General features: G+C 44.7%; 1 protein-coding gene across 2 annotated transcripts in view; it reads left to right on the forward strand.

The window, feature by feature from the left end:
• Positions 1–25,036, forward strand: part of SLC16A2 (solute carrier family 16 member 2) — a 129,666-nt gene extending 104,630 nt beyond the window's left edge. Inside the window, exons 2-6 of one of the 2 annotated variants that reach the window (XM_081126504.1) lie at positions 10,052–10,196; positions 13,807–14,257; positions 15,467–15,610; positions 19,364–19,592; positions 21,768–25,036. In XM_081126504.1, coding sequence (XP_080982630.1) covers positions 10,052–10,196; positions 13,807–14,257; positions 15,467–15,610; positions 19,364–19,592; positions 21,768–21,988 — 1,190 coding nt within the window. In that variant the 3' untranslated portion in view covers positions 21,989–25,036. The remainder of the gene's footprint in view (positions 1–10,051; positions 10,197–13,806; positions 14,258–15,466; positions 15,611–19,363; positions 19,593–21,767) is intronic. The other variant, XM_081126505.1, reaches the window with a different exon arrangement.
• The last annotated feature ends 2,512 nt before the right edge of the window (positions 25,037–27,548 follow it).

The following is a 27,548-nucleotide window of genomic DNA, read 5'->3' on the forward strand; positions in this document are numbered from 1 at the left end:
AAGTGGGATCACTGGGTCAAATGGCAGTTTGATATTTAAGGAAACTCCATACTGTTTTCCACAGTAGCTGCACCATCTGAATTCCCACCAGCAGTGTACTAGGGTTCCTTTTCTCTACATCTTCACCAGAACTTGTTTGTTGATTTATTGATGGTAGCCATTCTGGCATGTGTAAGGTGGTACCTCATTGTAGTTTTCATTTGCATCTCTCTGATGATTAGTGACATTGAGCATTTTTCATATGCCTCTTGGCCATCTGTATGTCCTCTTTGGAGAAGTGTCTATTCAGGTCCTCTGCCCATTTTATAATTGGGTTGTTTAACTTCCTTTCATTGAGTTGTATGCATACATTATATATTTTGGAAATTAACCTCTCATCAGATGTATCATTGGCAAGTATGTTCTCCCATACAGTGGGTTACCTTTTCGTTTTTATGCTGTTCCTTTTGCTGTGCAGAAGCTTTTTAGTTTGCTGTAGTCCCATTTGGTTATTTTCTCCTTTGCTTCTCTTGCTTTAGGTGATGTATTGGTGAAAATTCTGCAATGTGAGATGTCTGAGATTTTGATGCCTATGTTTTCTTCTAGGATTTTTATGGTTTCAAGAGTTACATTTAAGTATTTTATCCATTTTGAGTTTATTCTTGTGTATAATGTTAGTTAGTGGTCTACTTTGATTTTTTTTGCATGTACCTGTCCAATTTTCCCAACACCATTTATTGAAGAGACTGTCTTTACTCCATTGTATGCTCTTGTCACCTTTGTCAAATATTAATTGAGCATAATGGCTTGGGTGGATTTCTGGGTTCTCTGTTCTGTTCCATTGATTTATATGCCTGTTCTTGTACCAGTTCCAGGCTCTTTTGATTACAGTAGCTTTGTAGTATAACTTGATATCCGGAATTGTGATATCTTTGTTCTTCTTTCTCTAGATTGTTGTGGCTATTCAGGGTCTTTTTTGGTTCCATATAAATTTTTGGAGTATTTGTTCTAATTCTGAGCGATATGCCATTGGTATTTTAATAAGGATTGCATTGAATCAATAGATTGCTTTGGGTAGTATGGACATTTTAATGATGAAGATGGTATATTCTTCCACTTGTTTATATCTTCCTCTATCTATTTTGTTAATGTCCTGTAGTTTTCTGAGTACAGGTCTTTTGCCTCCTTGGTAAGTTTACTCCTAAGAATATTACTTTATTTGTTGCAATGGTAATTTTTTTTTTTAATTTTCCTTTCTGAGAGTTCATTATTGGTGTATAAAAGTGCCATTTATTTCTGAGTGTTAATTTTGCATCCTGCTACATTGCCAATATCATTTATTAATTCTAATAGTATTTTGGTGGAGTCTTTAGGGTTTTCTATGTACAATATCATGTCATCTGACTTCCTACACTCAACAGAAATCCAGCTGGCTGTGGGTGCCTAGAATAGGAAAGGAGGGGGTGCCTGTTGAATATAGACATTATATTCACTTCAGGTACAGGCATTTTGGAGACCAACTCTCTGGGAGTACTTAATTCACCTAACAGTAGTACTTGAGGCTGAAGAGAACTCTGGGAGCCACTGGATGAAAGCTGTGGATGGTGGGCTTATACAAAGTTAATCCTCAAAGTCTTAGGGCTTCGTTGGACAGAAAGTTTATTAGTCAGAAATTAGGCATTTGTTTAGCACTTAGTGTAGCTGTGGATTTAAATAATGCTCTCTGCCTGAGTGAAAGTTGTGGGATGCCACATGCAATTTTGCCAAGTTTGTTTAGAAAGGTGACCCTCAACATCACCTGTTAAAATCTACTTTTTACCCTTCCAAACTCTCCCACATCTCAGCTGCTTCATCGAAGTATCTTTGTCTTCCTCATATGAGACCAAGAGTAATATGGGAAACAACATATTACTAGCTTTGAGAACAAGGACTGTCTCAATAATTCTACCAATGCCTTGTATTTTCCAAAAAAGAAAACTGAGTGCAGGATAGATAAAGGATAACCAATAGCACTTATTTATCATCAATGTATTTGTTGTTATCATTATTATTATGGCTATTGTTTCTCCTTTTAAAAATATAGTCATCCCTCGATTATTTCTCTTCCACTAAATTTCCTCTGATAATGTTTCTTGCTAATAATTCTATACATAATTTCTCTTATATCATGCAATTCTTGTCATTAATCTAGATATGAGATTACCTTACTTTCTCTTAACATAGCAAATTTTCTTTCACTTGGGATATTTCACTTCTCTCAAAATCTTTAAATACAAAAATTTACTCTGGTATTGAACTATGAAATTTATACATTTCATTGTCCTATTTTTAAAAATGTGTATCTTATTCTACTATAAGATCTTTTAAAACAAGGACTACATGCTATTTAGTTAGCATCCTTGATGCTTGTGGGATTGCCATTTGTCTGTGCCAGAAAGGATAATAAATAACTGTTGAGTAAATGAATATTACATATGAATGGCTTCATTTAAAATATATATACACATTTTGCATTAAAAACTATTTTAAAGTACTTTATTCTGTTCATCCCATAAAATATGGGTAAAAAACTAGATATTATATGTGAGATAAATATAAAAAGGGCTAAAAGGTAGAGAGAAAAAGGCCAATAGTCTCCGGACCTCAGGACCATGGAACAACACAGCAGTGAACTACCTGGATTTTCTTTTTGCCTCATATATCTTAGATCTGGAGCTGAAGAAGCCATCAACCTAGAAATTCCAATGAGAAAAGACAAAATAAACCTCAATAAAAGCTTTATTTATCTAACCAAAAACCCCCCCAAAACAACAACAACAACAAAACAGGAAAAGGGTGGCTTAGCAAGATGGAACACTTTTAGACAATAGGGCTCCAGCCAAATGCCATGGAAAAAAATGCATTTCAATTGACCTTGACTAGCAAAGGCCTTGTGGATAACCTAGACTTCTACACTCATCTAGCTGTTACAAGGTGCCTCAACCTGCCTACGCCCTCCCATGCTGAGATAGTGTCAGTGAAAACTGACTAGGGAGCCAGGAATTCCATTCTATTCCTCCCCAGTAGAATCAGTGGAGACCACACAGGGAGCCTGGACTTTCACCCTTGCCAGATTCTAACCTCTAACTCTCCTACCATTCCTGGAGAAGTTCCAAGGTAATGTTAGTGAAGGCCAATCAGGAAAGTAGGACTTTCACCATCTCTTGATATCATATCAGTTGACGCAATGTAGGGAATAGTAGCGAGGGACCCCTACCTCTTCCAACAAAGAAGGTATCAGAGGAATCCTACTGGGAATCTTGAACACCAACACTTGATCAGCAATAACAAAGCATCCATCCCCCGCAGGGTGTCAATGGAGGCTGAACAGAAAACATGGACTTCCACCCCCATTTCTTCCAGTCCATCTAGCATTAATAAGGTGGGTGCCTTGCTGACACAGTGTCATAGAAAGCCTACTAAAAATAAGATTTAAATAAGATACAGAGTCTCATAACATAATATCCAAAATGTCTAGGATACAATAGAAAACCACTTGCCACATCAAAGACTAGAGAAATCTCAACTTCAATGAGACAAAACAATTAATTGACACCAACACCCAAATGACACAGATGTTGGAATTATTTGACAAGGATTTTAAAGCAGCTCTTATAAAAATGCTTCAATGAGCAATTACACTCATACTTGAAACATGAAAAAACACTCTCAGTAAATAAATAGAAAGTATAAAAATGAAGTCAGCCTCAAAATACAAAAAGAAACCCCACAGTAAGGGAGAACATATTTGCCAAGGATGCATCTGATAAGAGGTTAATTTCCAAAGTGTTCAAAGATCTCATACAACTCAACAAGAGGAAGACAAACAATCCAGTTAAAAAATGGGCAAAGGACCTGAATAGACGCTTCTCCAAAGAGGACATACAGATGGCCAATAGACATATGAAAAAATGCTCAATGTCACTAATCATCAGAGAGATGCAAATTAAAACCACAATGAGGTTTCATTTCACACCTGTCAGAATGACTATCATCAACAAATTAACAAATAAATCGTGCTGGCGAGGGTGTGGAGAAAGGGGAACCCTGGTACACTACTGATGGGAATGCAGACTGGTGCAGCCACTATGGAAAACAGTATGAAGCTTCCTCAAAAAATTAAAAATGGAACTTCTTTTTGACCCAGTGATTCCACTTCTAGGAATATATCCTAAGAATCCCAAAACACTAATCAGAAAAAATATATGAATGCTTATGTTAATAGCCGCACAATTTACAATAGCTAAGCTCTGGAAACAGCCCAAGTACCTATCAGTAGACGAGTGGATAAAATAGCTGTGGGACATTTACACCATGGAATACTATATAGATGTAATGAAGAAGGATCTCATACTGTTTGGGACAGTATGGATGGACCTGGAGAAAATTTTGCTAAGCAAAATAAGCCAGGCATAAGAGGACAAATATCACATGATCTCACTTATATGTGGAATCTAAAGAACATAATAAACTGATGAACAAAATAGATTCAGTGACATAGAAGCATGGAACATACTGACAAATCTCAGAGGGCGGGTGGGGGTGGGTGTGTGGGATAGATTAACCAAAGAATTTATATGCATATACGCATAACCCATGGACACAGACAATATAGTGTGGTGGAGGCCTGGGGTGGAGAGTGGGTGCAGGGTAGAAGGAGTCAATGGGGAAAAAGTAGGGACATCTTTAATATTTTGAACAATAAAAAAAATTACAAAATAAAGAAACAAATGAAAATTTTAGAACTAAAAAATACAAATGAAATAATTGTAATAGAAAAAACCCTTACAGAATGTGCTCTACAACACAATGGAGAGGACAGAGGAAAGAATGAGTGACCTGAAGATAAAACAATAGAAATTATCTAATCTGAACAACACAGAGAAAATAAATTGGGGGGGGGGGGGAAACAGAGACTCAAGGAACTGTGGGGCTGTAATAAAAGATGTAACATTCTTGTCATTAGAGGAGTCCTGGATGAAGAGCAGAAACGAGGGGCTGAAAAAGTGCTCAAAGAAATAATGGTTGAAAAATCTGAAAATTTGGCAAAAGACAAACCTACAGTATCAAGAAGCTGAGTGAATGCCAAAAAGGATGAACCAAAGAAATCTATGCCAAAACACATCAGAGTCAAAGTTCTGAAATGAAACATTCACACATAACACAATCTTGAAAACAATGAGTGAGAGATAATCCAAGATGGCAGTTATACTCACCTCCTCCCAGGATCAAACCAGAATTACAACTAAATTATAGATCAACCCAAATAACTAATTGAAGACTAGCTGGTTATCCTTATAACCAAGAATTTACAGAAGTCACATCTAGACTGGTAGGAAGGGCAGAGACATGAAGAAGGCTGGGTCTCATGAAGTGGTTGAAAATTGGGAGTGATATCCCAGCTGCAAAGATCTGCCCTGAAGAGTAAGGGGTCTCAATACCACACTGGGCTCCCCATCCAGGAGCACCAGCACCTGAAAGAGGAGCCCTCATAACATCTGGCTGGGAAAATCAGTGGGGATTCTATCCACCTGGGAGAAACAGGAGTCTGCTAAAAACCCAGGTGCCCTCTTAAAGGGCCAACACACAAAATCTCATTTGCAGGCACTTACCCTGGGCTCTGGCAGAGGGATGGCAGCTCAGAGTGGACTGGAGTCGTACAGGGAGAAAGAAATTGTGTTATGTGACTTCCAGGAGAGGGCTAGAGGGACAGCTGCTGTTGTCCCTGTACTGAGTCCCTTTTCCACACTACTCACAGACACCATTTCCTGGATTGTGCACTCCCCTCCATGCCACGGCAAACTGGAGGGATGTACTACCCCACTCTCCCGAATCCCTGTGGCCCCACCTTGCCACACTCATGCCCTGTGGAGGAGTCTGATGTCTGCAGCCAGCCTGGGCCCACAGCGAAGTCTTTCTTGGAAAGCTCTTGAAGAGGTACATTCCCCCCTTACCTTCACACCCTAACTGTTGCCACTGTTCCTGTGCAGAGACCTCCCTCCACATGGACAAATCTTATTCTGAAATCTGCTAACCTTACCCTGACGATGCCCTGAGACCTCGCTCCATCACAAAGGTTCTCAGGCCCCAGGTGGGTGGTGACTAGCCTTGTGTACTCTGAGAAGTTTGCTGAGTGGCCTCAGACACAGCACTGGCACCAAGTTTGAATTCCTATCAATCTAGTGAACACAACTCACCCCTGCCTGGTGACTCATTGAGAACCTTCCTGATATACACCCAGAGGCTGTTTCAGTGACTGACCCTAACAGGTAGGTAGGCAGAGGCAGATCTCGGGGTGCATTGAGCCTTTTGCTGACCTGCCCCCAGGCTTGGTACTGGTGGAAGCCGATATTGGTACGCAGCTTGGCCCCTCCCATGGGCACCCAGACCCAGCAGAGGCAGCCACAAACTATGGATTGCTTTGTAGTTCCTAACAGGTAGCCCAGAGCCAGTCATAGGCAGTATCTGACATTGACCTGCACTGGAGTCCTTCCCAAGGGTCCCCAAAGAAACGCACCTGGTGATGGGATTTAGACATCAGAGAATGACCCAATTTGCTCCACAAGCAGAACACACAAAGAGAGATCTCCACAGGCACCAGACCCTGCTGGGGTAAATTCTGCTTCATGGGGTCAGCCCCTGCACAGCAGCTCTTACACTGGGATTGGCATCAATCTTCATAGCCAACCAGCCTAAGGGTCAATCCCTCCCACAGATGGGCCTTTTCATTTTAATAACCATATTTTTCAAAGAGCAGAAGTTTCAAGTTTTGAAGGCTAATGTATCATTTTTTTCTTTTATAAATCTTAATTTTGTAAATATCTATGAAATTTTTGCCTAACTAAAGGTCAGAAAGATTTTCTCCTATACTTCCTTCTAGAAAGTTTTTAGTTTTAAGTTTTACATTTAAATCTGTGATCCATTTCCATTAATTTTTTTTTTCTATGACATTATTTTTTATTTTTTATTTTTATTTTTATTTTTTAATTTTTTTTTAACTTTTTATAATTTTTATTTTTGTTTAAAGTATTACAAATGTCCCTTTTTCTCCCCAATGACCCATTCCCCCCAGTTCCTTCCCCCTCCCCAGTCACTCTCCCCACCATTGTCCGTGTCCTTGGGTTGTGTATATATGCACATAAATTCTTTGGTTACTCTCTCCCCCTCCACCCCCCTGCCCCCCTCCATCCCTCTGACCTTTGGTCAGTTTCAACTATGCTTCCATGTCATTGAATCTATTCTGCTCGTCAATTTATTAAGTTCTTTAGATTCCACGTACAAGCGAGATGATGTGATTATTACTATTTACAAACTTCTCTTATACATATGACAACATGTGATCATCATTTAAAAAATCTTTGAGGAAGGCCCATAAGGAATTTTAATCCCCATTTTACAGATGATAAGACTGAGGATTAGAGAAGTGTTGTGTGACTTGCTCAAAGCCCCATGGTTGATAAAAGGTGAAATTGCAAGGTAAGAAGTAAAATTGTGATGAGAGTTCAGGTCTCCCTGCTGTCCCAGGACAGTACTTTGGGAGCCAGGCAGCTATGGCTCAAGATGGTGCCCCAGCAAAGCAAATTTTCCCAGTGAGGATCTGAACAACCTTTTAGGCACTGAGGTAAGTGACACAGGCAGTGGGCTAACCCTGATCTCACTCAGACTGCCCTTCTCTGGCACACTTGAGCCTCCATAATTGAATAGAGCCAGAAGCTGACCTGATGCTCTGCTCAGGTAATACTCAGTGATGCTTGATGATGATGATGATGATGATGATGATGATGAAGACTTGGAATCTGTTCAGAGGAGAGCTCTGGAAGTAATTACAGAGTTAGACATTAATGCTGAGAAGAAAATTTAAGGGAACTAAGATGATTTAGCCTAGAAAAGAGAGGTCCAGATGAAACTGAATAACAGCCTTCAAACAAACACTCTTGGGCTTTCTTTCAGAGGACTGAGCAAGGAGAAATGGGCTGTAAGAATATAAGTAAAATGACAAATTTCTTTGTCCCTGATGAGCATTGTTATAGATACTTAAGAGCCTTTATAAGCAGAATAAAGTCTTCTTATTTGAGTTTGGAGCTAGGAATTTGCCCAACATGGCCTCCGATGAAGGATTTCAGCATGATGGTTACATGACTCTCTTGCACAGTATCCTTAGAAATCTTTGTGTGGCTCCTGAACCTATCCTGTGTTTGTGGCTTTCCCTGCTCCTTAGTCTTAGCATCTACACAGGACTGTTTCAGTGACCAAGATGAGCCTTACCTTAACTCTTGAAGTCTTAATTAATGCCCATCTTTCTTGGCACTGAAGCCAAGTAGCCAAGTGCCTAAGGTGATAGATCAGGCTTAGCATCCCTGGAAAGGCTTAAAATGTTGGCTAGTCCAAATATGACCCCAATGCTTGAATCCCTTGTTTTATATCTAACCTCTGCTTACACACATCCAGTGATGGGAAGCTTCATTCATCCCAATAGGAGATATATAAAAATACAATTAACTTTGGACTAGAAATAAGGAGAGTTGGGTTTGAGTGTCAGCTCTGCTACTAACTTGCTGTGTGAGCTTTGGTAAGTTCCTTCACATTACTGGAGCTGTTTCTTTATCAGTAAAATGGTAGTGGAGGGATCTTTGTTTCAGTTTCTGTTGGTTTAACTGCTGTAACAAATGACCATTAAAACTGAATGGATAAAAAAAGCTGTTGGCCCGGCTGGGCATGGCTCAGCGGTTGAGTGTCGGCCTAGGATCCAGGAGATCGCTGTTCAATTCCCGGTCAGGGCACATGCTCGGGTTGCGGGCTCGATCCCCAGTCCGGGATGTGCAGGAGGCAGCCGATCAATGGCTGTCTCATCATTGATGTTTCTATCTCTCTCTCTCCCTCTTCCTTCCTCTCTCTGAAACCAATAAAGATATATTAAAAAAAGAAAAAGCTGTGGTGCATTTACACAATGGTATACTGTTCAGCCATGAAAAAGAAGAAAATCTTACCCTTTGCAACAGCATGATTGGACCTGGAGAGTATTATGCTAAGTGAAATAAGCCAGTTAGAGAAAGACAAGTATCACATGATCTCCCTTATATGTGGAATCTAATGAGCAAAATAAACTAACAGACAAAATAGAAACAGATTCATAGATACAGAGAACAGACTGACAACTGTCAGAGGAGAGGGGGTTTGAGGGGCTAGGTGGAAAAGTTGAAGGAATTAAGCGAAGAAAAACAAACTCATAGACACAGACAACAGTATGGTGATTACCAGAGGGAAAAGGGGGTTGGCGGGAGGTAGAAGACAGTAAAGGGAGTCAAATGGTGATGGAAGGAGACTTGACTTGGGGTGGTGAACACAATACAATATACAGATGATGTATTATAGAATTGTACACCTGAAACCTATATAATTTTATTAACTAATGTCACCCCAATAAATTCGATAAAAATTTTTAAAAGGTAGATGCAATAATAAAAATTTAAAAAAACAATGGCTTAAAAGACAAGAAATTTCTCTATTTTTCATGTAACATTCCGTGCAGGGATTCCATATTGGAGAGGGAGGGAGAAGTTTGCTCAATGTAGTTATTCAGGGACACAGATCATTCTGTAGATGTAGCTCACCAGAAAGCAGAAACCTGATGGGACTATTTATGGTCCAAGCCTGGAAGTGGTGTGTATCACTTTTACCCACATTCTATTGGTCAGAATTCAGTCTCATGGTCATACTAAACAGTCAAAGAGGCTGAGAAATGTACAGCTGTGTGGTGGCTAGTTAGGCTTCATCATAGACTTGATCTTGAAAGGTCCCCTGCCCCAGCTCTGAAGTGCTGGGTGTGTTTATAAACTAGACTCTTGGTTCTCATATTGCCCTGCTATAGGTACTTTGAAAATCGCCTAATCTCTCTGGCCACTAGGGAGTAGCTGGCTGGCAATGCAGGCCAATGCAATGCCCCCTGTGAAAGTCCAGGGAAGACTTGAGATATCAGTCATACCACCAGAAACCACATTAAGCTAAGGTATCTTTGTGCTTGTTTTCTTTGCAGCATGGGTAGGAGCCCTCTCAATGGGCATGATCTTCTTCTGTTCTCCCATTGTGAGTATATTTACTGATCGTTTGGGCTGCCGAATCACAGCAACTGCAGGGGCTGCCGTCGCTTTCATTGGCCTCCATACCAGCTCCTTCACCAGGTAAGGCTAGGTGCTGCTAGACATTTGCCCAAGCCTAAGGGTTGGCTTCTTTCTGGACTTCAACTAGGGATACTCTTCTTATTGCAAAATCCCCTATGGCCCTTTCCATGTTGGTTCCTCATTGTCTAATGGGACTCATCTAGGTAGAGTCCCCAGTGCCCATTGGTAGGGAATATCTTCAAAGAGGACCCAAGAATTCAAAAATGGTGGGAGTAATCTAAGTTTGGGGGTTCATACAACTGGGCCCATGTCTAGTTTTGGCCACTGAATGGCTATGGAACAATTGATGAGTACCATTCCCCTCTCTGGGCCTCAATTTCTAGTATTTGTAACATGAGAGGATTAGACCAGATGGTGTTTTCATGTCTCTTACACCTCTGCCATTTTATTCCTCTTCAATGTACCACACATCTCATGACCTCATCTGCCTTGTTGGGAATGAGCTTTTAGAGCAAGCTTATGTGGACATCTATCATTACAGGATTCCTGAAGGAATCTTATGCTGAAAATGAGGTCAGCGGAGCCCAAGGCTGTTTAGCATTTCTGCCCCCTTTCAGGATATTTCTGGCTGCAAATGCATAATGGTTTGGGACAGATAAAGATTCATGTCTTGAGCATGAAAAGGGATATTTAACAGCATCTCTATCCAGCCAGGCCTAAGCTAAAGTCAAGCTCTGGTCCGGTTAGTTCCATTGGCAGAACTCAGTAGTGTCAAGGAGCAAGCTACAGGTTAATTTTCTGTTTTCTTTCTGCCTGCCCTGCAGAAGCATGTCTGTAGTTGAAGGGAGAAATGAAAACCCTCCATGACAGGCTGAGAAATAGGGGATTCCTAATACTTCGACTTTCTGCAAAATCCACTTTGGAAGTTATGGTACCTCCTACTTCCAATCTACCTGAGCTTGTGTAGGAAGATGCTGGCCTGGAGATACAGTTAATTTGTCAGAGATTTGCTTTCTGAGCTTGGCTCCCCAGAGTAGGACCATGGTTATGTTCTTTAGGCCTAAGGTTCCCCTCACATCAGAGAGTGATAATCGTGTTCTGCCACAACTGGGCCCTTTGAGAATGAGCTAGCTTTATGACTTGAACATTTCTGGCTGTCCAGCCTACCCTGCAGCAGAGCTTGGATCTGTCCTTCAGTGGTTTCTTAGCTCAGTCCCATCTAATTCAGATAGAGGGGAAAACCATGTTCTACCTGGAATCTGCTCAGCCCTACTAGGGAAGCAACTCCAAACCCTTTTGGAACCCCTCTAGTGGTTGGCCTCATTTTCCCTCAGCAAGGTGGTGTCTGGCTCCTTGTGGGTAGGTGCTAGGCCTCAGAAGCAACTCCAGTCACAGCAGAGGCCTGTTTTCTAAAGCTGAGCATAACAAAGTGTAAACAAATTAACAACATATGGATCCCATTTCCCTTCCAATCCACATGAGCCGTTACAGGAGAGGAAGGAACTCAGACGTGTTTTCTTCTGGCATTCTTCTTTAGGCACATTGGAGTAGGTGTTCTGTTCTCCAGCCCTTAAGCCCCTCCCCCAACCCCTTTACTTTTTCTGTAAGAACATCTTCAGAGCCAAGAAATATTCTGGATTGCTTCACATCCAGTGGAAAAATGGTTCTGTTTGTGGCTAGGGCTCCAAGTCATCCTTCCTGTTGTTTGAATCAGGGCTCTGAGTTCCTTTGGGTTGCGTGAGGTGGAGAGGAATGCAGGCAGGGCCGGGGAGGACTTGGCAAACCTATTTAGGGGCCTCCTGCCTTGGGTGCAACTAGAAATAGATCTACCACATACATAGCACCCTGGACTGAACCTCATGCTTTGCCCTCACTGGCCCTCGTTCTGAAGGTCTAACTCCTGTTCCTTAGACAAGATCCCTGGCCCAGGCCATCCCAATGAATCCTTAGAATCTCATGGGAGCAGGCCCCAAGGAATCTTACAGAAAAGGAGTAGTTGGCTTAGCTATGTGTTCCAAGTGGAGGCAACCCTTTTGAAACCAAAGCCCTTGCTCATATCCAGTGAATGCAAGCAGATGGAAAACATTGGTAATGATAGCTGTGGTTGGAATCATGCATGCTAGCACCCTATCATCTCTGCAGCATAAGCCCAATCCTTGAGTATGAGAACTGACATCAATGGGGAGGAACTGCCTGACCGTGGAGAGTATTAGGTAATTAAATGGTCAGATAGACACTATTGCAAAATGTATGGAGGCTTAAAAAACACACACACAAGCCTGGCTGGAGTGGCTCAGTGGTTTAGCATTGACCTATGAACCAGGAGGTCATGGTTCGATTCCTGGTCAGGGCATATGCCAGGGTTGTGGGCTTGATCCCCAGTAGGGGGCATGCAGGAGGCAGCCAATCAATGACTCTCTCATCATTGATGTTTCTGTCTCTCTATCCCTCTCCCTTCCTCTCTCTGAAATCAATAAAAACATATTTAAAAACACACACACACAAGATTCTTCACTAGGTTGTACCAGTATTTTGGGGGAGCAGATGGCTGGCCAAGCCAACCTTCATATGGCCTTTTCCCTGCTGACTACTTTGCCTTGTGTTACAGAGGCTTATGGCCACCACATGGCCTAAGAATTTTAAGCCAGAGCATGTCTTACTTTGTGAGACCCATAACGTTTTTTAAAATATGTTTTTATTGATTTCAGAGAGAGGGAGGTAGAGGGAGAGATAGATAGAAACATCGATGATGAAAGAGAGTCATTGATTGGGTGCCTCCTGCACACCCCACACTGGGGATTGAGCCTGCAACTGGGGCATGTGGCCTGACCAGGAATCGAACTATGATCTCCCAGATTATAGGCCAAGGTTCAACCACTGAGCCACGCTGGCCAGGTAGGAGACCCATAACTTTTTTGAGGCTCCATTTCCCATCAAGCAGCCAGGCTACTCTGGGAAGCTAATCCATACCATGTCTAGCAACCGTAGCCAGGCTCTGAAAGTTAAAGGGGCTTTTTACCTCAGGATCCCCACGGAGATCATCTAGGGCCTGGACTAAAGGGTCTTGGGATATTCAGATTTTGGGCATGGTTGGGAATGGGCTGTCTCTCAGGAGGCCACCAGCCATTCTCTGAAATATTAAGGGCTCTGAGCATGGAGAAAGACACTGAAGAGTCCTATGGAGGGTCTCAACCTTCCAGGATCTTGGCTCCTTGCAGACCTTTGCTGTTACTAGGGATAAAGCTATGACTACCAGCCTACCATGCTGTCTAGGTGAGCAGTAGGTGAAACTGTTCTAAGTCACTGACTTACTCCTTGTAGCACTTCATCCAGCCTTTGTGTAGGTTGGTTCTGACTTTGTTTTGAACAGTAGTTTTTGATTGGGTACTATAACTTAAAATAGAATCTCACAGACCTGGAGTCAAGTCCAAGCTTTTCTAATCCTGTAATACTACCTTGGGTAAATTACTTTACATCTATGAGCCTCTGTCTCCCTATCTGCAAAGTGGGGATCAGAAGGTCCTGTTCTTTGTCTGTTCTGAGGGTCAGAGGTTAAGTGGGGCTGTGGGTTAATGGCGGGGGGATTCAGGTCTCAGGAGGGTGAAGGGAAAAGGGCTGGTGGATTTGCTGGTCAGGCTGCTGAGGATAGCTCTTGGTGTCTCTCCCACAGCTCACTAAGCCTGCGTTACTTCACCTATGGGATTCTCTTTGGTTGTGGCTGTTCCTTCGCCTTTCAGCCATCTCTCGTCATCCTGGGCCACTACTTCCAACGCCGCCTGGGTCTGGCCAATGGCGTAGTGTCTGCTGGGAGTAGCATCTTCTCCATATCCTTCCCTCTTCTCATCAAAATGCTGGGTGCTAAGATAAAGCTCGCCCAAACCTTCCAGGTGCTAAGTACCTTCATGTTTATTCTTACGCTGCTTTCCCTCACCTACCGGCCCCTCCTGCCCAGCTCTCAAGACACCCCAAGCAAGAGAGGTGTCCACACCCTGTGCCAACGCTTTCTGGCTCAACTCAGGAAGTACTTCAACATGCGAGTGTTCCGCCAGCGTACCTACCGCATCTGGGCCTTTGGGATTGCTGCTGCTGCCCTCGGCTACTTCGTTCCCTATGTACACCTGGTGAGGAATACTATGATGGGCACATTCTATCTCACCCCAAGAATCTGCCCTTAACCTACTTGAAGTGCAGAGGGTAGGGGTGGAGGACATTGAAAGGGTGGAATTGAGACCTTTGGGGAAAAAAGACAAACAGTAGTTGCGGAGACTCATAGTGGGAAAGACCACAGGTTGAGGGAAGATCTCAGTGGGAAATAGGGGGAATTCTTTAGGAGAAGGCCTATATCTGTGGTTTCTCCTGCTGATAAGTCCAGATAGATTTTCAGGAGAAGATAAGCATCACTGAGATGCAGGGGACTGGCTTAGATGACTCAAGGATAGGGTTTTCTAAAAATGTGTTCTATGGAATGTTGGTCTTTCTGGTCAAATAATTTTGTTAAGGAATAGCATATATTAGATCTCTTTAGCTTCATATTATGTTGCAATCTTTTAAAGGTATTAAAATAATCCTGCAGTAAATAAATCCTTCAGCTTCGTTTAACCAGCATCCACCCAATTTATATGGCCAACGAACTGTCAGTTGTAGTCAATTTATCTTCCATAGACCTCATGGTTTTGTTTTTTTTTTTTACATATCTTTATTGATTTCAGAGAGAGGAAAGGAGAGGGATAGAGAGATAGAAACGTGAATGATGAGAGAGTCATTGATCGGCTGCCTCCTGCACACCCCCAACTGGGGATCAAGCCCGCACCCCGGGCATGTGCCCTGACCAGAAATCGAACCCTGATCGCCTGGATCCTAGGTCGATGCTCAATCGCTGAGCCACGCTCGGCTGGGCGACCTCGTGTTTTTTAAAACACACTCTTAGAAGTATTACCTGAAAGTTGGTGGATCCTTCTCCCCTAGTGACCTGCTGTTTCCCCAGTCTATCAGTTCGGGGTCAAGGAATGGGGAGATTGGAAAAGAATCATTGGGTTTTCTCAGTTGTTAAGGCTGTATTCTGTCCTGCCAGGCCTTGGAAGGGGATTTTAGATACCCAGTCCCCTCAGCTGTTGTTCAAAAGCCCAGAATCTAGAGAGCCAGGGGACATGCAACCTTTTAAGCTCTTGGAAGCAGCCAGGGGATTTGCCCCAGACCTAGGGCTACAAGGGAGAACATTCTTGCCCTGGACCAGACAAGTAAGCAGTTAAGGGTTCTGGATATGCCCACATTTAACCAGTCAGCTCCTCTTCTTTCTCCTGTCCTGGGGGATCTGGTGCTATACTTTTCAGATGAAGTATGTGGAAGAGGAGTTCTTGGAAATCAAGCAGACCTGGGTGCTGTTGGTGTGTATTGGGGCTACCTCAGGCCTTGGGCGCCTTGTGTCAGGCCGTGTCAGTGACTCCATTCCTGGACTTAAGAAGATCTACTTGCAGGTGAGTGTGGCTACCTTGTCCACTGTGGAGAACACTTTGCCACAGACGCTAGGTTACTCCCACAACTATTTTTTAAAAATATGTCTTTATTGATTTCAGAGAGAGGAAGGGAATGATGAGAGTCATTGATTAGCTGCCTCCTGCATGGCCCCTGCTGGGGATAGAGCCCGAAACCCAGGCATGTGCCCTGATCAGGAATTGAACCGAGATCTTTTGGATCATAGGTCAGTGCTCAACCACTGAGTCATGCTGGCTGGGCTATCCTCACATTTTAGGAAAGAATGGTAGATTGTGTCATTGCTGTGCCCTCGTCCTCAGCTCTGACACTAGTTTGTTGTGCAACATGGGGAAGTCAGTAAAATTCTCTGAGCCTCAGTTTTCCTTGCTTTCAAAGGAATACAGTCATCCTTGTTCTGCCTCCATCAAGATGAACTGAGGGCCCTGGCTGGTTTTTCTCAGTGGTTCGAGCATTGGCCCGCAGACTGAAAGGTCCTGGGTTCAATTCCGGCCAAGTGCTTGCACCTCCGTTGCAGGCTCACCCCAGTCAGGGTGTGTGGGAGGCAACCAATCTATGTGTCTTTCTCACATCGATGTTTCTCTCTCTCTCTCTCTGTCTTTCTCTCTCCCTTCCACTCTCTCTGGAAAGCAATGGAAAAAGATGTCCTCAGGTGAGGATAAAAAAAACATAGAGTAAGGATCCAATGAGAGTAGTATAAATGGAACCTCTAAGAACATTTTCAAGGAAAGTTTTTATTAGTAATGGCTCTTCCATCTGAAAGAGGGAAAGCGAGGCCAGGAGTTAGATACTGCCCCCAGTGAGGAGAGATCTCATGACTACCCTACACTCTCTTGGAGGGTCTTGGGCATCTGTAACACCCTGTGGCCCAGTGCCTCTCTCCTCTAGGCCCAGGTCCAGGCCCAGGCCCGTCACCTCTTATACTTCCAGAGCTACTTGGTACCAAGCCCTGGCTGTTAAATGCCATCCTTATTTTTTTAATTTATTGATTGATTTTTAGGAGAGAGAGAGAGAGATTGATTTGTTGTTCCACTTATGTGTATATTCATTGGTTGATTCTTATATGTGCCCTGACCGGGGATCGAACCCATAACCTTGGTGTATCAGGACAACACTCTAACCAACTGAACTACCCAGTGATGGCCTAAATACCACCCTCTTGATTGACACACCAAAAATGTACCAGAAAAGGCCAGATCACTCTCCTTCACTTTCTTCATTCGTTCAATGAGAATAATTCTTGCTTTTCCTATCTCACCTCACAGGTGATGATTAAAGAAATATAGGTGTGACCAAGCTTTGGGAAGTCAAAAAAATGTTACAGCCATGCAAAGTTTTAATCCTTCTGATAGTGACACCAGTAGCCTTATATTATGACCAGTAGCCTCATGAATGTTCAAGAGGCTACTTTCTGTGTGAACAGGGCTCTGGTATGGTTTGAATACAGACTACCTCTCAAGCTGTCTGTCTTTGTCTGCCTGACAGCAATATTGCCTTTCTGACCTTGTTCATGTTTTTTGCTTTTGCAGCTGGGTTTACTAGAAGGTGCCCAAGTGTGAAACCCTGTGGAGGGGTGATGGCAGTTCCAGAAAATATGTGATCACAAATAATCCATCAGGAAGTGGTTGAGTTCTGACTCTCCTAAGGAAGCCCTAAAAATCACTTCCAAGGGGCCCTAACTACACTCACAGCATGGACTTCTCTGTCTTCTCACAGCCCCAAGTGTTTTCCTAAATACCCTCAGATGTCTTGGACAAGGTTGCCTGTTGTACTTAACTCTTGTGTTAGGTTTGCAAGAACTGGTGAATCTGCTTTGTCAGAACTAGGGGTGCCCTTATGATTCATCCAGTGCAATCTCTCTTTATACTGATGGAGAAACTGAGGGAAAGACTTAGACAGACAGTAGTGGCAGAGCTGAACTCTTATGTAATGCTCTTCTCATATTCCACTTTACTCTAAAAGATAGAAGGCATAGCCAAGTCCCAGAGATGATAAGTGACTTGACCAAGGTCAAACCAAAAGCTTATAACTGAGATAAACCAATTATGAAATTTTGAATCCCTCTGTAAATATCAGCAAGTGCCTTATCTGGGTAGATTTTTACATGAGAGTATGTGGCTTTCCCAGCCTCTTCAACATGCCACCCCTGTGTGTCTTTCCTGTCAGTATCAGCAGCTCTAAGATGCCAAAGGGTAGTGAAAATCAGGGTAATCTAGCACTGGGCCTAGACTTTATCTTGATGAGAGGCAGTAGCCCTGCCTAGCCATATAGCTCAGTTCTCACCACAGTCCCTAGGAGAGAGGTAGAGCCCGAGCAGCTTTTGACTTCTATTGTGCAGAGGGAGTTCCAATGGAGGCAGAGGTATTAGCTAGTCAGAAGCAGAACTAGGCTTAGGGCCAGTGCTTCTGCTCACCACTTCCTCTATCCACCCAACACTCTCTCTCCCTTTCCACTCTTACTTGACTCACTTTTACCACTTAGAATAATATAAAACAATCTTAGAATGCTGTAGCTGAAACAATCAACTTGTAGTCCAGCTCCCCCATTTCATAAATGAGGAACTGACGCCCAGAGAGGGAAAGTTACTTGCCCAGACTCATTCTGCTGGTATCCCAGGCTGAGCGCACAAGACAATGGATAAAGTTCTTTTTCTTGAGTTACTTAAGATACTTCATCACAGGAATTTGCCCCCCTTTTTCTGGGTACAGGACTGGGAGAGGAAAGGAGTGTGTACATAGCTCCAGGTGTTCTGAAGAGCCATCCACTAGATCCTGTAGTTTCTACTGTTGGAGAAGACAGGCACATGTGCCTGGTGTCAAGCCTCTAGACAGCCTGCTGGAAAGGAAATGGTGACAACCTGCAGATCATCCTTGCTTTGGGTCAGTTCTTGAGGCCTGACTCTTAGTTCCAAGAGGGATTTTTAATTTCCAAACCTTGGCAGTGCCTCATTGAGGATGCTAAGAGGCAGCTAGATATAACAGGTAGTAATTAAAGTTGATTAAAATCAGTTAATGGGGTCCTTTGTGTTATATAATGGTATTAACTCTCAATTGCCATACCATTATGGCGTGGATGTTGATAGGTAGGTCTGGTTTTATCTTACAGTTGTACAGTAGAGAAGAAGCTGGGGTATCTGGTTTCTTATTCCTAGATTCTGCCTAAATATTCCAAAACAGTCTGGGCAAAGTTGAAAAGTCCCTCAACAGAGAGATTTCCTCAGATGACATGGCCAGGACATTTCTTATCCTCTCTAAAAACCAACTGATGAACCTGACAACCCCACTGACAGCAACAACATAGACTCACAGTTAAATAAGAGCTCTCTTAAAAACTGAATCCTCTGCCCAGCTGGGCGTGGCTCAGCAGTTGAGTGGTGACCTAGGATCCAGGCGACTGGGGTTTGATTCCCAGTCAGGGCACATGCCCGGGTTGTGGGCTTGATCAATGACTCTCTCATCATTGATGTTTCTATTTCTCTCTCTCCCTCTCCTTTCCTATCTCTGAAATCAATAAAGATATATTTAAAACAAAAAAACTAAAACAAAAAAACTGAATCCTTTAATGTAGGACTTAGGAAGGGCCTAAGTAACTATTTAGTCCAACTGCTCTCTCTATTGATACCTGTTGCCCCATTTTATAAATGGTAGGAATGAGGCCCTGAGAAAGGAGGTGTGATTTGCTCTGTGGTCTTTACTGGCAAGCATAACATGACCGACCTCCGGCCCTTGCTTCTCTAGGTCATCTCCTTCCTGCTCTTGGGCCTGATGTCCATGATGATTCCCCTGTGCAGGGGATTTGGAGGCCTCATCGTTGTCTGCCTCTTCCTGGGCCTTTGCGATGGCTTCTTCATCACCATCATGGCCCCCATCGCATTTGAACTGGTGGGCCCAATGCAGGCCTCACAGGCCATTGGCTACCTCCTGGGCATGATGGCCTTACCAATGATTGCTGGGCCCCCCATTGCAGGTGAGGCTGATATTACAAAGAGGGTGTGAATGGAGGGTGTGAGTGGGGGAGTCGTGTCTTCCCTGGACCCTATCTTTCCTGAGTACTTCTACTTAAAGTTCCCTTTCCTTTTATTCTCTGTTTAAGCAGCCTTGTCAGAGTACAAGAAACCCCTTACCACCATTGGTGAAAGAAAAGCACATGTATATGCATGGATTCATTTTGGGGAATAAGCTTTTCATGGCTGTATATCTGTTTCAGTGGAGTTGGGTTTTTTTATTTATTTACCTTGTTGAACATATTACAGATGTCTCATTTTTTCCCCATTTACCCCTTTCACCCTGCACCCACTCCCTGCCCCAGGCCTTCACCACACTATTGTCTGTGTCCATGGGTTATGCATATATGCATGTAAATTCTTTGGTTAATCTATCCCTACCCACCCACCCCCACCTTCCCTCTGAGATTCGTCAGTCTGTTCCATGCTTCTATGTATGTCACTGAATCTATTTTGTTTATCAGTTTATTATGTTCTTTAGATTCCACGTATAAGTGAGAGTATGTGATATTCGTCTTTCTCTGCCTGGCAGTAGAGTTTTGTTGTAGATAGCATGGATGATTCCAAGAGGATAGAGAGAAAAATGGGTTTGACCTCCTTTTTTTAATATTTTTTTTTTTTTATTGATTTCAGAGAGAGGAAGGGAGAGGGAGAGAGAGATAGAAACATCAATGATGAGTCATCGATTGGCTGCCTCCTGCATGCTCCCTATTGGGGGTTGAGCCTGCAACCCGGCCATGTGCCCTGATCAAGAATCAAACTGCGATCTCCTGGTTCATAGGTCAATGCTCAACCGCTGAGCCAAGCTGGCTGGGCAGGTTTGGCCTTCTTGACCACTCCATCGATCTAGTATCCCTTTTTCTCTTCACAGGCAGGTAATTATTTGCAAGGTAGCTAGGCAGAGGAAAAGAGAAAGAGGGCCCTGGTTTTATCAAGACTTAGAGACATTCCCCTCCTCCTCTTCTGGCTTCTGAACTGAGCCTGTAGAAGATATTTGATTAAGGCCGCATCCCAGTACTGGGTCAGTGAGGGTCACTTCCAGCAGACATCAGGCAAAGTGTTGGCTTGCTGTCTTTCAGCACACCCAGTTTCTCCACTCTCTAAAAAGGGCATTGTTGGTACCCCAGGAAACATAGAAAACAAGGAAAACCAATGGAAAGAGAAAACTTTATTTCCTTTCTTTAGGATTAATTAATAGGCTAGCTTTTCCTAGGCTGGCCAACTGGGCCAACTCAACAAATATTCCTTGAACACAAACTGTGAGCAAGATGTTTTAAGGTCACTGGTCATGTTGTGTAACAGTGGCAAAAGCTTCCACTCAGGCCTTTGTGCTAGAGCCACACTACCCACTGGGTGAGGGGAGCCTCTATCCAGCCCCTGATCCTAAAGGTGGGTCACAGAATCCACATCTCTTTTCAGTTTGCTCACCTCCTAAGCAGACCAAGAGCCTACTTGCCTTTACTCAGTAGTGCTTCTGGGCTTATTCCTCCTACGAGATGGCTCACATTAGCTTCTGAAGGTGAGCAGAGGAGGCCTAGTATCCCATGCCAAACACATCCATGGTATTTGTAACTTAGAGGAACCCAGAGGGACCAACCATATCCATAACTTGAAGGAAAGACGCACATACAGCCTCCTCTTAGGGCAAAATGAGAACTTAAGAGAAAGGGCAAATAGGAAATCGGCTGAATTGTTCCATAAGAACACTCTAGCCTAAATTGGGTGTGGGAGGATATATCACTGTGAACCAAGACAAGGCTTGGTCATATTTTGTGGAGTTCTCTTAAATTAGCTTCCCTCTTTTAAATTAACTCCATACCTAGGAGTGACTAGGAGTTAGCTGTAGCTTCATGAAAGTCACAAATAGAGAACTTTATGAGAAGTTTCATTAGCTTCTTTCATAATGAGCATCAGCCTCAAGGGCCTGCAGCCCCAGTACCTCAGAGGACTCACTTGCTTTTGTAATAGAGGTTAATTTCTTACAAGAAGAAGTATTTCAATTGAGAGGCTCCTTAGGTCAAGGTAGTTCAGGCCAAAATTCTCTGAATAGGTATTGTGACGGCCCCTAGAAGAGGTAGAGAGCACCTTTGGGCAGTAGGGCAAAGCTGAGCTTGACTTTTCTCTCTTAACTATTTCAGGCCTCCTCCGCAATTGTTTTGGGGACTACCATGTGGCCTTCTACTTTGCTGGTGTGCCCCCAATAATTGGAGCTGTAATCCTCTTCTTTGTCCCTCTGATGCATCAAAGGATGTTCAAGAAAGAACAAAGGGATTCCAGCAAGGACAAGATGTTGGCCCCTGACCCAGACCCCAGTGGGGAGCTGCTGCCGGGCTCCCTCACCCCTGAGGAACCAATCTAAGGCCTCTTTCTTGTCATTGTGTGCTCTTCAACCCCTTTCCTTCACCCCACCCTGCTCAGCATTTACATTTTTGCCACCAGCACACTTGTTCCCAAACCTATGCACACAGCATTTCAGCCACCTGACCATCCCTTTGGAGCCAAAGCTCCAGGCGTTCCAAATTTATTAACCAAATTCTCTTCATGAATGCCTTTAAACTTGCCAGGGTTCTTCTCTTCCCATGATCTAGGAAAGCCTAGGATCACCCCCTGGCCTTTGGAACCTCTCCCTATACTTTCTAACCCCTGGGGGAGGAGGGGCATGGGACATCGTGGCCCCAGCCTGTTAGTCACCCACTAGAAGCAACTGTCAAAGGTGCTACTGTGTCCCCAGGAGCCTGATGGGAAGACCCAAGCCTCTGTATGCTGAGGAGCTCCTTGCCATCTGACCTTAGGAGCCACTGGTGGAGGGTGCTGGAGGAAAGGCAGAGGTAAAATGGAACAATGAGACTTGTTTAGCCTCAGAGTCTGTGACTTCCCAAGAACTGTGGGTGCTGTTTGTTTATAAGTGTACAAATAAGTCTCCCCATCATACGGTTGGTTGGTTAACAGTCTGCCTCTTTCTTTCCTTCCTTCTTTTCCCCCCTCTATTTCCTCCTCATTTCTCTTCCCTCTCTATTCCTTTTTATGACTGTCATAGACAAATGGGTGCTTAAAGAAAGGAGGGACCCAGAGCTTGAGCCAATCAGCCTTACCTTGGCCTAGCCCACCCCTAATAGTAGCATCAGTCACACTCATCTCAGGCTGAGCCACATCTCACCTTTTGGGTCAAGCTTATATAATCATAGACTGGAAGAGTAGAATATCATGTAGGGGAGGGGCCTTAAACAGCACTCACTTATTTTTACAGATTTCCCAGGCCAATGCATTAACCTGCAGGCCCTCCCAAGTTCCCCATCCTTGTATCCATCTGTCAAAATATGAAGAAGTCCCTTTCATCTCAGCAGGTAGAGGAGCACTGGTGACAGGGAGATGGCATGATATGGGGAGAGGCAACTCAATATGGTGAAGTACCAACTCTTCTATCATTATTCATGACAGGTCAATATTTTCACCAGGGCTAGGCCAGAGAAAGGACTGTTTTAGGGAAATCCCATTCCCAACTTAGATCCCCAAAAGGTAGATGCAGCAGCTACACAAAGGATTGGAAAGTTTCTTTCAAGAAGTTGAAACCCTGCTAGCCTTTACCAACCAATGTGTCCCCCATGCTATGCATCCTGGGCCACTCTGATTAATGGGCATTAAAGATGCCAGGAAAGGTAAACTCTGAACTATACCTTCATCCCTCTAAAATAGGTGTCAGATGATTCTACCCCTATGCCCAGACTCTGGGCAACAGTCTTGCTGAAGAGCATTCCCAGCGAGGCTGTGTCCAGCTAGCAAAATTCACCTCATTAGGAGCTCAACCTCTTTCCTCACTCAGTGTCTTTATGTCCCTTTCTCCCTATTCTGGGCCTTGATCTTTTGTGTTCCTATTTCCTCAACTTTTTCTCATCTTCTTGCCAGGCATCCTTACCTGTCATTTGGAGCTAACAGTAACTTGCCAACCTAAGCCAGGGACAGGAGGATGAGATTTCCCCTTGGGGGCTTCAAAGATAGTAAGCCCTACCCATGAGTTTTTCCATCACAAATAGGCAGCTGGGGCACTGTTGGCCTCCGATGGCCTCATTGAAGTCCTGATGCCTCTCCACTGGTCCCAGTTCAGCTCTTATCAATTCCTCAAAGGAAAACACACTGGTTTCTCAGCTCTTTGGGTAGGAAGGGGCCTAATTACTATCCTATCAGCTCAAACAGCAGTGGAAAAGGAGAATCTGGGCCCTAGGAGCCTTGTAATTCCCAGAAGAGACCACTGGCTTCCATTCTTCCCTGCCCCCCCCCCCCCCCCGCCCACCAAGTCACTTGTGGACAGTTCTGCAGGGTCTCCTTTGTTGCACATGGTGTGAATAGTGCTTAAGAATCTGGCTACAACTCACTTCTCTCCAGATGAAGAAAAGTCATTCACAGGTCCCAAATCTGCCCTATCAGGTGTCACATAACATGGTGGGGTGTCAATTCTTCCACGCATGTGCATGTGTGTTTGTGGGATTATGGAGAGAATATTGGTTGGCGAAAGCAGCACAGTATTAATGTTTAGGGTAGGATGCAGCCTCTTATGAATCCATAGTCAAGTCTAGGAAAATGAACAAAATTTGGGAGCTTGAGACCTGGTACATTAAATCCTCAAAAGGTTTGGAACAAAATAAACATCTAAAAATCTAGCTTTGGCATGTAAGTTGCCCACAAGAGTGAAATAGTTTTAAGCTGGTTAACAGCAGGAAGTTTCGTTTCAGAACTGAAATCTCATATCAAATCAAATTTTTGCCAGGATCTATACTCTCTGTGAGAGCAATTTTAAAATGAGCTACGTAGGGGTTTGAAATTGAGTGGACTGTTCAGGACTGGATTTTTAAGGTAGCTCTGAAGTAGAAAAGTAGTTAGTTCACAGAATGAGAACATGATTAGTGGCTGAGTTGGAGTGGAGGCCCTGCCAAGGCCACCATCTTGTTACAAACATGCCATGTTGAAAATTAGCAAAAACCTAGCAATAATTCAGTTCAAGCCCCCTTTCCTCTCCCTTGTTACTAATGGGGGAACCTGAAGGGACTGCTGTAATGGATTACATAGCCAGACAGCAACAGAGACATTCATGGCAATACAGAAGAGACCTATAACAATGACAAAGCTGGGAGTAAACTTCAAGTCTCCCAGTTCTATACTCTTCATTACACTGAACTGGGGAAACTAAGGCCTAGAGATAGGAAAGGACTGCAGGTTCACACAGTTCATCAATGACAGAGCAGGTAACTGACTTTGAGTCCAGACCAAACCCCTCATTTTACAGATGAGGAAAACTAACCCAAGCAGGCAATGAGTTGCCCACTTCATTCAACAACTACCTAGTGATATCATTTCCATAAGTGTCAGCAGGAACAGCTCCAAGCAAAAATAAAATCTGATGAGCCAAGTCTGACTTTTAGTATACCCCATCTTTTCATGATTACTCTTATTTCCAACTGACATACTTTTGGTATTGTCTCTTCCCAAGCACTCCAGACCTTCATGCAGCCTTGGCCTTGGAAAGCTGGTCCCACCTATTGCCCTTTCACTTCCCAGAAACCCAAGAGGCACAAATAAAGTCCATCTCCCTATGACCACACACTGGGCAAAGGAGAGGTAAAGAAAGGGGACTAATTTCCTTTAAGAGAGGCTGGTTTACCACCCAGCTCTTGGCTATTGTCTGGTTCTCTCCTGACTCAATGCAGACATCCTCAGGATGCCAGCCTCCTCATCTCCTCTCACTGAGACTAATTACTGTGTCCTGATGCCTGGCCCCAGGCTCTCTCACCCAAAGTCGCCTGCCCCTCAGTCCCTCCCCCAGTAGCCCTAGGACCCCAATCTGTGTTTGGTCACTCTAGATCATTAGATTTCAAAGCTGTGGAATCCCATAATTTTTATGAGCATATGCTTTCCTCCAGGGCCTTTTCATGTCTAAAGAGGCAGCCAGCAGCTCCCTGCCACATCACAGAAGCAGAGCAGCTGACAGGGGTTACAAGTTCCCCCAGCAAATCTCTGCTGTCTAACAGCTAGTACCTAGATAGGGTAGGTGCTGATTTGAACCACAGTGGGAAAAAAGTTCTGAAATTCTAATAAGTTGAAGAGGAGACTCCAGAGGTTTTTAGATCCCTGACTTTCTGTTCTCCCTAGTGGTCTGCAAAGGAAGAGTTGCATGCCTGGTTTTAAAATGATTTCAGCAATATTTTCTAGGGACCTGCTTTATGTCATTCACTCTGCTAGAACCCGTGGATTTCAGGAATGATAGGAACATAGGTGAAGAAAACAAAGAACAAGCACAAGGAGGAATTTATACTATAATTTTACCATGACACTTTTTCCTCTTCCGGACCCTGGTGGCCCTGAGCATACTGATCTCAGCCCCTTTGGAACAAGAAGGGGCCACCGCACCCCTTCCAGACCGAGGCCACCACGTTTCCCCACCCCACCGCTCCAGGACTGGCCTCCTTGTCGCCAGAGCGTCTCGGTAGAACTAAGCACTCCACAACCTTGTTCTTGCTGAGCCCGAGAGGGATAAAATTAGCCCACTGATCACATCTAACAAGTGTAGAGCCAGGGTCCATCCCGGGGAGGGAAAGTCAGAGCTGAAACCAGCTGAGCTCCTGTCCCCCACTTCCCGCGCTCCCCAGGTCCTGCCATAGACTGTGGTCCCGCCCCAGGGATGGGGCCTAGAGACTCGCCAGACAACAGCAACTCTTCTTTCCACTGCACACCCACCCTACACTGCCCTCACGACTGGGCCTCAGTATCCAAGGATGAGGGTGCTAATGGGTACCATTATCCACCAGGCACCTATGCCCACTACACACTCAGGGAATGCCTGGGGATGGGGGTTGGTGGGTGGGGCGGTAAACAGGGCCCTGGCTGCTGCCCTCCACCCCCAGTCCTGCTACTGGCCCCAGGTCACCTTGGGCAGAGAGAGTGCCGGTTCTAGCCCCTCCATGGCCTTCCATCCATTTCCTTGCCTGGGAGGGGTAAGAACCTGGGATACGGGCTGCCGAGATGCATCTGCCCTTGCTGCTCAGACTGGAATCAGGCCCGCCCAGGACAACCACTTTTTCTGCTGAGGGGAAGGGGGCAGGAGGGCGTGAGGGCCCAGCCTGGGTGCACCCAGCTGTCCATCCTACTGTCCGCGGAGTCAGATGGACAGACAGCAGCTGCTCTGTGTCCCAGGCTCAGCTGCTCCTCGATCCCCCGCCCCCACTGCCCCGCGTGTGCCACTACCACCAGGAACTGCAACTTCGCTGCCCCTGCCCAGCGCTGGGTCCAGAGCCCTCGGGGGGATCTGGCTGGACCAGTGGGAAACCCGCGGCCCCCTTCCAGATTTGGCCTCAACACCCCAAGGGCGGTGTTGGGCAACAGCTAGTGGAGATCTTAAGTGATTCCAGGCAGGAGGCCCGCGGAATGAGGGGTCTGGGAGCGGGAATGGCCTCCAGGAAACGCTTGGGTCAAAGCAGCCAATATCCTCCACCCTCCTCTCCAGCCTCCAACCCTGGGTTGGGCCTGTGGGACCACCTCCTCCAGGCAGCTCAGCACAGTGGAGCTGCTCCTGCCTAAGCATTGGACCCCTCATCCACCTTCCTCCACCCCACCCAACCCCAGTCCCCATAAAAGCAGTCCCAGAACTCCAGAGGACAACCATGCTGGTGGGAGCTCCCAGCTCAGGCCCACTCCCCCACCACGGGGTGCCCAGATCCCACCCAGGGAGAAGGTGAGCACTCACCAGCTGAACTAGCAGGATTTCCTACCAGGAATGGTAGGAATGACCAGATTGTCTTTAAGACCAGCCCTCCTCAATTTGCTCCCCACCCAACAATCCTCTAGTCTACTCCACTGGCCTGCTTTCTTCAGCTGGCTGCCTAAGTGAGGTGAAGGAGGGGCCAGGGTATCACTTCCACTCCCCTCCCACA

The sequence above is a fragment of the Miniopterus schreibersii genome, assembly GCF_964146895.1.
Source record: "Miniopterus schreibersii genome assembly, chromosome: X".
NCBI lineage: Eukaryota > Metazoa > Chordata > Mammalia > Chiroptera > Miniopteridae > Miniopterus > Miniopterus schreibersii.